Below are 12066 nucleotides of genomic sequence, written 5' to 3'. Positions count from 1 at the left end.
CTTTAACAGGTGGTTCACCCAAGAATTTAAAATTTGGTCATCATATACTTGTTTCATGTTTATCCAAACCAAGACTTTCTTTCATGAAACACAATCTTTTTTTCCATACAGTGAAAGTGAATGACACGGTAAAGTTATCAGCCTAACATTACATCTCCTTTACGATTTCATAAAAAAAATAAAGTTTAGAACAACATAAACTCCAACCTTTCGATTTACCTGAACAGTCTGTTAGCCGATGGTCCTCTGTAAGCGATGTTGTTAAAAAAGACCTCCAGTTCATTGTCATTGTCAAAGTCTGCTGCGATGACTGTGCGAACAGGAGATGGCATTGAAAACTTCTGCGAGGCGATGTCCTGATATAAAAAAACAAGGACATCAGTGTATAAGATGGGCACAGTGGCATACCAATCCCCTTTATACAGCACTTATCTGCTAGGCTAAGCCAAAAGTACACAACTTCAGCCTGGAGAAAAATCATATTGCTCAGAGTTTGCTCTAAATGAGTTCCCATTTTTTCCTCAATGGAGCATCAACTTAGTTCTTTTTTCTTAATATTTTAAGGAAGAAATAAAAACAGATTTAAAACAAGATAAATGCATGAGGAAAAATGGGGAACTAGAAGAATTGTCATCAATATTTAAGTTCATATTACTCCCTCTAAAATGAAGTTGAAGGGCTCTATCATACACCCTGGCACAATGCAGCGCAATGCGCGACGCAAGTGTCTTTTTCACGTTTAGCGCCACATTGTTTAAATAGCAAATGCATTTGCGCCAATTTTTGTGCCCATGGGCATTCTGGTCTGAAAACGAGGTGTGTTTAGGCGCATTGTTGGCACGTTGCTATTTTGAGGAAACTAAAATAGACTACGCCATTGACCAACAAAAACCTGCTCTAAAGTCTAAAGTCAATGGCGCAATATTGTTTTTGTTATTTAAAGAGCGCATTAGTAATATGGGCCTATAAACGGGACGACAACGCATGTTTGCTTATCACATACATGAATGTGCAGCAGCACAAAAACGCTTTTAAATATGAAAGATTAAAGGATTAAAATGTAAAATATTATTATTAAGTCTCTTGGACATAAATGAGAACCGATTATGAGACGTTAGAATGCGTAAAGAGCTGCTTCACCTGTGGCCAGCATATAAATGCTTTGCTTTAAACAAATGCATCTGTTTTTAAATGTTTTTTTAAATGCCACTCTACAGATTTATTGTATATGATGACTCTGTAACTGTGGATATGGTGAAATGAGAAACATTTTTAAGTAATGCTTTGTAAAAATCACATGGCGTTGTCCAAGTGCTGAAACGCTTCGACTAACTGGATTTTTTCAAAATAACTTTTGCGGACTCTTTCACTAATAATAAACATACATTTGCATAAATCATCCATATTTGTCCATGCCCATGTTGATTAGAGTTAAAAAATAAAAAAGTGTGAAATTAAAGTAAATGTAAAACAGATAAAAATGTGTGATTAAGTGTGATCACAAGTTAACTCATGACAGTCATGCAATTAATCTAGATTAAATATTTTAATCTATTGACAGCCCTAGCATTTATATTTAATATAAATTATAAAAAAAATATATAATAACTATATATATATATATATATATAAGCATACAAATATTCCTAAATATTTTTTTAGAAGAAAACTTTGAGAAGCAAAACATCTCCAATTACTTTCCTTATTTAACATCACTGCTGTCTGAGAAACAATTTTCACAAAAATCTATTTGTGATTTTTCTTTTTTGCTCAACCTAACCAAGAAATGCTAAAAGCATCACAAATTTACTTAAAGTTGTCTCTGCACATAAAACTTAGATAAGAAAACACTATATGTAGGTAGGGTAGGGCAGGATGGCACAAGCAAAGCCAAGGTCATGAGTCTGATTCACACAAACGGATAGAAGTCATTCTGAATTAAAGCAACCACCAAATGCATGAATGTAGAATTAAATATTTGATATATTTCACATATCAGTTTTAAGGTTTGAAAAGGCTGATCTGTGACATTAAAAACTGATCTGCAGGTAAATCAAACTCTACAACTAGAAGCAAAGAAAAGTAACCACTATCTCCACACTTTAGTAGCGTAGCATCAAGTCATGGAAGAGTTATTGAGCACGCCTGCAATCTCTCAGTATTAACCCCAATTTTAATTATAGGGCTCATAAAGCATGCAGGAGAAAGCCTATGAAGTGACCTTCTGCTGTCTGGTTGAAGGAGAGGTGATGGACATCTCTGGACAGGACCCAAGAGAGGAGTAAGTCAATACTGATCATCTCCGATTGGTGGTAATGGACAGTGACGAACAGATGGACAGAAAGACAGACTGGAAGAATTAATCATAACTAGGGTGACCAGAGAAATGGACAGACGGACACATGGATGGGTGGGAACCTCCCACTAAAAGAAATTCACTGGACAAGATTAAAACTGCCATAATTGAGCCCAACACGTACACTAATGCTGTGTACACACAAAATGCGCAGCATCGCATTCCTCGCTCCAGATTATTTGCAATATTTAACTTTGTGTCATGCAAATTTTTGCTTGAGTTGAATATTTTTTACCTTTGAGGTGAATAGCACGTTTTCGTGGCAATCAACTACCCGATTCACGTCATTCGCACCGCCCCGTGCAAGTCTATTCGCGCCTTTGCATTGACTTTGTATGTAATCTACTTGCGCAAATTGTTGAATTCGCTTTTAGTGAGTATGCTCCATTATGCTGTCTACACACCAAATGTGAAGCATCACATTTTTCTAGATTTAGATTTATGAGATTTAATGTCATTTCATGCAAATTTTTCGCTTGAGTTAACAATGTTAAATTTAATACACGTTTGAGGTGAATTGCGCGTTTTGCGGCAATCGCGCCGCCCAATTTGCGTCATTTGCACCACCACACACGAGTTCGCGTCTATTCGTGTCATTGCATTGACTTTGTATGTAACCTACTTGCGCAAATCGTTGAATTCGCATTTGGTGTGTACGCCCCATTATGCTGCGTACACACCAAAGCGAAGCATCACGTTCTTCGCTCTAGGTTACTTGCGGGATTAAACTTCGAGCCATGCAAATTTTTTGCTTAAGTTAAATATTTTCAACGCAAGTAACACATTTTTGTAGCAATCACGCCACCCGATTCGCGTCATTTGCACCACCACACACAAGTTCACGTCTATTCGTGTCTTTCAATTGACTTTGTATGTAACCTACTTGCGCAAATCATTGAATTCGCATTTGATGTGTACGCCCCATTATGCTGTGCACACACCAAACGCGAAGCATCACGTTCTTCGCTCTAGATTACTTGCGGGATTAAACTTCGTGTCATGCAATTTTTTTGCTTAAGTTTAATATTTTCAATGCAAGTAACGCGATTTGTAGCAATCACGCCATCCGATTCGCGTCATTTGCACCACCACACACAAGCTCACGTCTATTCGTGTCTTTGAATTGACTTTGTATGTAACCTACTTGCGCAAATCGTTGAATTCGCATTTGATGTGTACACCCCATTATAGTGTGCACACACCAAATGCGAACCATCACGTTCTTCGCTCTAGATTACTTGTGTGATTAAACTTTGTGTTATGCAATTTTTTTGCTTAAGTTAAATATTTTCAATGCAAGTAACGCGTTTTGTAGCAATCACGCCACCCGATTCGCGTCATTTGCACCACCACACACAAGTTCACTCCTATTCGTGTCTTTGAATTGACTTTGTATGTAACCTACTTGCGCAAATCATTGAATTCGCATTTGATGTGTACGCCCCATTATGCTGTGCACACACCAAACGCGAAGCATCACGTTCTTCGCTCTAGATTACTTGTGTGATTAAACTTTGTGTTATGCAATTTTTTTGCTTAAGTTAAATATTTTCAATGCAAGTAACGCGTTTTGTAGCAATCACGCCACCCAATTCGCGTCATTTGCACCACCACACACAAGTTCACGTCTATTCGTGTCTTTGAATTGACTTTGTATGTAACCTACTTGCGGAAATAGTTGAATTCGCATTTGATGTGTACACCCCATTATAGTGTGCACACACCAAACGCGAACCATCACGTTCTTCGCTCTAGATTACTTGCGGGATTAAACTTCGTGTCATGCAATTTTTTTGCTTAAGTTTAATATTTTCAACGCAAGTAACGCGTTTTGTAGCAATCGTGCCACCCAATTTGCGTCATTTGCACCGTTCCGCTTCTAGTTTCGCTTCTATTCCCGTCTTTGCATTCACTTTGTATGTAACCTACTTGCGCAAATCGTTGAATTCGCATTTGGTGTGTACGCCCCATTATGCTGCGTACACACCAAAGCGAAGCATCACGTTCTTCGCTCTAGGTTACTTGCGGGATTAAACTTCGAGCCATGCAAATTTTTTGCTTAAGTTAAATATTTTCAACGCAAGTAACACATTTTTGTAGCAATCACGCCACCCGATTCGCGTCATTTGCACCACCACACACAAGTTCACGTCTATTCGTGTCTTTCAATTGACTTTGTATGTAACCTACTTGCGCAAATCATTGAATTCGCATTTGATGTGTACGCCCCATTATGCTGTGCACACACCAAACGCGAAGCATCACGTTCTTCGCTCTAGATTACTTGTGTGATTAAACTTTGTGTTATGCAATTTTTTTGCTTAAGTTAAATATTTTCAATGCAAGTAACGCGTTTTGTAGCAATCACGCCACCCGATTCGCGTCATTTGCACCACCACACACAAGTTCACGTCTATTTGTGTCTTTGAATTGACTTTGTATGTAACCTACTTGCGCAAATCGTTGAATTCGCATTTGATGTGTACGCCCCATTATAGTGTGCACACACCAAATGCGAACCATCACGTTCTTCGCTCTAGATTACTTGCGGGATTAAACTTCGTGTCATGCAATTTTTTTGCTTAAGTTAAATATTTTCAATGCAAGTAACGGGTTTTGTAGCAATCGCGCCACCCAATTTGCATCATTTGCACCGTCCCGCTTCTATTCCCGTCTTTGCATTGACTTTGTATGTAACCTACTCGCGCAAATCGTTGAATTCGTATTTGATGTGTACGCCCCATTAAACTAGCTGGTGTGTTTGTTCAGCCACGATTTACATTAAACATGGATTAAAAAAGCATCTTATTCACACTGGAATAATAAAGGCAAAAGTCACAATACGCTGCATTTCACCTGTGGAGATTCATGTGTAATCTCTCCCACGAGACATTAACCTAACAACTGACCCCCATAAAACAACTTGATCCTGACATTTATCTCTTTGCTAAAAGAGCCAATCACTGCTCTTAAAGAGAGATCAAACTGAAGTCAGAGACGATTTACACACACAGAGCTGCTCCATTTATAACACTCCAGTCAAATACACAGACATCAACTTTGGTCAATACAATTATCTGACACACTTAGGGAAAAACAGAGACCTGGGGGTTCAATAACACTTTAAGGGTAAAGCAAGTTATGAAAAAGAAAATAACACTGCTGAGGTAGAAGTGAGTCTTGTAAGTGACTAAGCAGACAGTTTAACTATGCATAACTTAATCGCTCTGCTGCGTCTATTTGCATTGATAATTGGAAAAATAATAGTGCACATTGGAGGAATAATCCATCCAATAATCCATCAATCCATTTTCTATAGGGGTGTGCGTCGTCACTGGTCTCATGGTTGGACTCGATTTGGTTACGGTTATTATGTAAACGGTTCAATTTAATCCAATATCCAATGCTTTGCATCCTCAATTTTTAATATCACCGCACAGGTAAGTCTGTTTTCCTCACACTTTTACTGTTCCTGCTCTCTCATCTGTCTTGTCAAAGCCCTGCATTAAAACTCTGCTCCATAGGTGTGTGCTTCATTGATAAGGTGCTTTAAGATGCAATTTGGCTTCTTTTAACGCATCAACTGAGCGTTTTACATCCTAAAGAACTTTCAACAGCGAGCCAAGTTCAAAAATATTAAATGTGCTTCGTGTCCTGCATGCGCACACTAACCTCATAGAGAGAGACGTGCGCAAGCACTTTCTTTTACAATAGGTTATTTGTTTGTATGCATCGATGCAGTAATTGTTCACATCAGCATTGCCATGCATCATAAAAATATGATATTCAACAGCCCTAATTTTCTATGCCACAGATCTTATGTAGAGTTGTGAAAGGTGCTTAGCCCATCCCAGCATATCTCAGGCCAAAGACATGAAAAGACCCAGGACATGCAGCCAGATCATTGCATGGCCAACACACACAATACATAGATGAGAACTACTCTAGTGAGATGAATGGTGTATATATATGGAGTATATGATGAGTCCAAGTAATAGTGCACAGGTGATGACAATCATAGATATACATAATAAAGGCTAGATGTCTTACGGCGGAGTCTCTAACAACATCACAGGCGGACATCTTGTCACAGGCAAGCTTTCCAGTGGGCTCTGTGGTACCTGATGTAAGGTGAGTAATCTGCACGAACACACATAATCTTATCTCGCTAAAAAATCTTGACGGATTTACAAATGGCTTGGATTCTTACAAACGTTATTAACTTGGCTATAACGTGTTTCATGAACATTATTCATAAGTACATATCTGGCATTTATAACAATCCAAACAGTTTGAAAATCTGTAGAAAATTTATCAAGTTATGGTTATTTAAAAAGTACGCACCATTGAAATACAATGTTACAAGTGAGCCAGCTGACTGTGACAAGATGGCCGCCAGGTGCGGACGTCGACCTCTGTTGGCCAGCATATACATATCTATGATGACAAAGATGAAAGATGGATGACAGGGTGCATAGGATTAAGGGAGTCTGGAAAGTGAGAGCGGATGACGGGGATCGTGACATTTACGTTCTCACTTCTTTCTGGATTTGTTTCTTCCAAAGTATTTTTGGAATAACATCTCAATTAATATACACTCTCATCAATAAAGGTTCTTAAAACATTCGTTTTCAAACTGTATGGACTGAATCCCAGAAATCACATATAAATAATGTATACCTTGATTCCACTGTGAGTTGCTTTGGATAAAAGCATCTGATAAATGCGTAAATGCAAGTATATAACTGTATTTCCTTAAACCATAACAATGTTCAAAACTTACCTACCTAAATATAATACACATTATTAAAAAACCTTACATTAAGGCAAGATTCGTTCAAGCTACATTATCCACAGAGATTATTGAACTTACTGTCTAAAGGCATATTCACACGGTAATTGTTTCTCGTGGGGACATAAGGTATTTTCATCATTTACAGGGGGTTGTCAGTGATTTTATTGCTCTGCGAATCCAGAATGTCTGTGTTTTTCTCCGACCACCGCGTTAACATTCCCGGACGAATTACCTGCTGTTTTTTTTTTTGACAAAAACCAAGGACGTGGAGTAATTTAATTGCAGACCGAATCCACATGTCTGAGTTTATAAACGTAAAATTAATTCTGCACTTCTTTTAAGAATAGTTTCCTGGTGTTTTTAAATTATAAACTCACACATCCACCGCAAATGTATCCTCATCCAAATGCATGATTTTTAGCGCTAAGAAGCATGCAAATATATATTTTTACAGACATCCTCATCAGAAACTATAACCGTCCGAGCAGTGCTAAACTCTTTCCCCGCCATTGACGAGTTATCTCGTCAATAAGGAGAAAACATTTGCATAAAAAACTTGTTTCTGATTAATTTTATGTTAATCTGCAATATCGCAATGTATTAAAAAAATGAAGCAAAAACGTTATCTACTAATTTTAAACTCTGTGTATGTTTTGATAATCATTCTGAATCTGATCTCTAACAAAATTCCTTCACAAAATGCAATTATTTCAGCTTTTTGCTAAAAAAAATATTTTTTAAGAAAAATACCCATATTTATGAGTTAATAAGCAGAGAAAAAAATATAAATAGAATGAAACGTTTTTTTCCCGTTTTGTTTGTATGTTTATTGTTTGTTTGAAAGCAGAGGGTCTTGTTCCTGTGAAGGCATTTTGTGAAACTTCTGTGAAAATCACAAAAATGCTGGCGGACAACTTTTCAAAAAATGGCAGGGAATGAGTTAAGGGGCAATTTATACAAAACGAATCATGTAATGCATCTTAGCTCTTCATTAACACAACCACAGTATTTGGGGCCCAGAAAATGTTAACTTATAAAAACTGTTTTCAAAGAGCAAGTTAAAACAAAACAATTCCATTATCATCTCTGTTTAGAGTACAAAGACATGAATTTGTGAAAAAGGTGACGTCAAACTTTCCGCTATTAGAATATCGTCATTGTGTAAATGTACCCTCAGTCTTCAAGAAAATATAGATGTTCTTAGATCTTAATGTCACCAATAACGATCACTTTAAAACTCCAACAGCTGAAACAAGGGACCGGTCACTTTACAGACAATAAAACACTGATTAATAATACAGCAGATGCTATTATTTTATCTCCAGTGTCCTCTGTCAGAAGGATTTAATGATATAGCTTGAGATCGTGCTCTGCATGAGACTATAAATCACTATGAAAAATAAAAAAAATAGTCATTTCACAAAGCACACCTTGAACCTTTGCTTGCGATGATTGCTGAGCTGAAGGAACAGGCGATGCGGCCCGTTCCAGTTTCCATAGACAATATCTGTCCTCCCATCCCGGTTGAAATCTGCTAACGCCACCCCACGGCCATGCTGCATTGGGTCGTCGACTCCTGCGAGAATAAACAAACCTCCCTCATCTTTTGAAAAAGTTTTCAATTCACATGCATACATGTTTCAAAGCTGATTTACAGAAAATGCATGTTTATGTTAGAAAATCAAGATTGTTTGTCTTATAAAACGAAATCATTCCGAAGCAGACGTGACAACTCACCCGCCTGTGCCGCCACGTCCGTAAACGTACCGTCTCCATTGTTGCGGAAAAGGAAGTTGGGCCCATACTCGTTGTCGCAGAATATATCAGGCAGGTACTGACTGACGATGGGACCCACCACGACCCCCCGTCCACCTTAAAACAGAAGACAGGGAAGGCCATCATCACCGAACCCAGAGCAGAAATCGTTAGTGGCTTTCCAGCTCATTTCACCGACACAGGCTCCAGCTGCTTTTGCTGACACAGACTCTGGCTGCTCAGAATCACATTACAGGGAGTGTGAACGTATGCATTTAACCAGCTTTTCTCAAACACATCTTATGCACCATTCACTGTTCTCACTGCTATAATTCAGCTTTGACCTCTAGATGAATTACAGCAGCACAATCACGCATTCTTTTACACTAAATTTAGGCACAACAAGGACCGGATTTACTCACAGCTTGCGCCAGTGCAAACCAACTTTTGGCATTTAAATTACTGTCAGGGTTTACTGAAGACATGCTGTGAAAAAATAAACGCTGGTACGGTGTGGACATAGTTGTTTTTTGTGACTGACATTACTCCATATGCATTTGTAGGAGTTTTAGGTCTACGAGGGCCTAGGTGGGGCACTGCCCCCCCAAATGTTCCCTCTACCCCCAAAAAAATGTCCAACCATTAAAACTAAGGGCCAGAATTCTACTTCTTCTACTTCTTCTGTGGCACAATTGGAGTTTCTGCACGAGAGCGCCCTCTGGCTTTTGGATGTGCCCGGATTTTACCGTAATTCATTAAAAGAAAACGCGCATTTGAAATGTACCGATTTTTAAGTTCAGGAATGAATGAAGATATATTTTATGGCACTCTCACGTTGAGGTAGTAAGATTAAATGACATTACCAGATTATCACATCTATACAATTTCGACGTTAAAAACTTTTAGAATTCGGTTGGGGCAGCTGGTACTCTGCAAAATATCTTCAGAAAAGTCTCATATTGTCTGCGTTTGCCGAAATTGATAGGACACAGAAAATAAATTCTGATTGAGGGAGACAAATAAAATAAAACTATGGCTGCCCACCCAAAATTCCTGACTGCCCCCCAGTCCAGCAAGCCTAGTACTGGGCCTGTCTCCTCGAAAACCATAATAAACCATATATTGTCAAAAAGATCAATTAGTAGACCATTGAATTAGCAGCACCAAAGGTTGTACACACATGCTGATAAAATGTACCTTAAATGTCGCTTTGGATAAAAGCATATGCCAAATGCAAGAATATAAATGTAGCATAATGATCTAGTTTCATTAAACCCTTGAAAAACTATCTTCATGTACAAAAGTTAACTGCAAAACTGCCCGTAGACGCTGTATGGTAACTCCTGCCTGACCGCTGGGTTTCACCAAGGTATCTTCTGCCTCATTCCCTTCACAGCCATCCACAAAACTGCTTTCTCTCAAGCACGTTTGACTGGAGGTCCACGGCTCCGCTCCCCCCATAGTGATTAATGGAACGACTGCTTCATCGAGTTAGTCGGAGCTGAAATACGACTCACTTGTCCTTGTGCCTTCACATGACTTTCAGTGCCGTAAACAGCTGAGTGCGCCAAAACCTCCGTCTCTTTATTCAGCCACCAGGCCTCTGAACTCTCTATTACAGGCTGCTTTAGCTGATAAACACTGTCTATAACTCAGTGATTCAAAGCCGATATGAGCGCTGAGGTTTGCCGTAAATCAGCCGCAAGGCAAAAAAACCTCTGACCCTACAGCTCATGGCCGTTAAAGAGTCTCGGGTAATATATTCACCGACATCACCGTATGCTTACTGTAGGCCCGTTTCACACATCCTTCCTGTCTCTGTGGTGTACAGTATGAGTATTCAGAATGTAGTCCTGGTGTGAAATAAATGAAGAGTTTGGTTCCAAAACACAATAAATCCATTTTGACTAATTTCGCTAAAAACGTGTTTTCTATACCAAGAAAGAAGATGAAAACCACAATTTTCTGTTACAAACTTCCACATAGCATCTTTAGGTTATAAAAACATAAAAAATTCAAATCCATAATTTGATTTTCAAAGATTTCTTATAAAAACTGATTATTTTCCACAAAATGCAATAAATCCATTATTAAAGTTTTTTTTTCAAAATGCTATAAATCTATTTAATCAATATATAAATGTGCATTCATCTTTGCCATGTTATATTCATTTAGTTGACTAGTGGTATACACTGATTAAAAAAAACATTAATGGCATTAATGTCGTCCTTGGGACGTCGTCTCTGAACTTAAATGTTTTGGTCCTGCTCGATTTTCGTTGACTTTGAGTAAAATAATGTAAAGTTTTTCATAAGATCCTCTGGGGTCAATGTGTTGGCATGACAGAAGCTTGATGCTGTCGTGTGAGAACAAGCAACAGCCTGCATTTTTCCTTCGCCCGAGTGCCTCTCTAGTAAATTATTAGATTTTGATGGCTTACGTTTCTTCCCCGCCACAGAAAAACACCACATGTTTATCAATGCCATCAAAAGTATTATTGTGTTTTTGTTTGTTTGGTGATCACAAAGTTCAAAGTAGATGAGGAAAACTAGGATTCTGTGTGTATTCAAAGCGCCGCCGTTGTTGACAATGCGTGGAATGGTGCGCTGTGATTTGTTGAGCGGATTTATTGCATTCTGCACAGAAGAGGACTGTCGTTTATCGCGTTTTGGGAAAAAAGATGACAGAATAACACGATGGTTATTGGATTTTGCGTAAAATTAAGAATTTACTTTTTAATACTGACCTGATACAATACTGTTTTTGGCAGTAAACTTTTTTTTAATGCCGTTTACCGCGTTTTGGAACCAAACTCTTCAAATCCTTTAAGCAATTTTAGCTGAATTTTATGGGATTTTAATTGGTGCAAATTAAAGGAAAAGTAATATAGGAAAATAATTTACTCACCCTCATTCCATCTGGGAAATCTCATTGGTTCATATGTAATAATAATAATTAATAATTTGTTAAATTTATATTGCGGTTTTCTGCAGACCTCAAAGCGCTTCACATATGAATAGGGGAATCTCCTCAACCACCACCAATGTGGTGTGAGACACCAATATGTGTCTCATGACTAGTTGTCATATGCATAGACTTTTTTTTTTTTTTTTGATATAATGCACATTAACTTTTACATTTCTAAACTGATTTTAATGAT

At 38.1% G+C, this 12066-nt stretch overlaps 1 protein-coding gene across 4 annotated transcripts in view; it reads right to left on the bottom strand.

Annotated features, from left to right (window-relative positions):
* crtac1b (cartilage acidic protein 1b) overlaps window positions 1-12066 on the bottom strand; it is a 57397-nt gene that overhangs the window by 21986 nt on the left and 23345 nt on the right. For all 4 annotated transcript variants that reach the window (XM_055170859.2, XM_055170861.2, XM_055170862.2 and 1 more), the window contains exons 6-8: window positions 8889-9023; window positions 8582-8727; window positions 220-356 (exon numbers count right to left, since the gene is read on the bottom strand). In XM_055170859.2, the coding sequence (XP_055026834.2) occupies window positions 220-356; window positions 8582-8727; window positions 8889-9023 (418 nt within the window). The remainder of the gene's footprint in view (window positions 1-219; window positions 357-8581; window positions 8728-8888; window positions 9024-12066) is intronic.

This window comes from Misgurnus anguillicaudatus, chromosome 11 (assembly GCF_027580225.2).
Source record: "Misgurnus anguillicaudatus chromosome 11, ASM2758022v2, whole genome shotgun sequence".
In the NCBI taxonomy this organism is placed as follows: Eukaryota; Metazoa; Chordata; class Actinopteri; order Cypriniformes; family Cobitidae; genus Misgurnus; species Misgurnus anguillicaudatus.
This window is presented reverse-complemented; position numbering and strand designations above follow the sequence as displayed.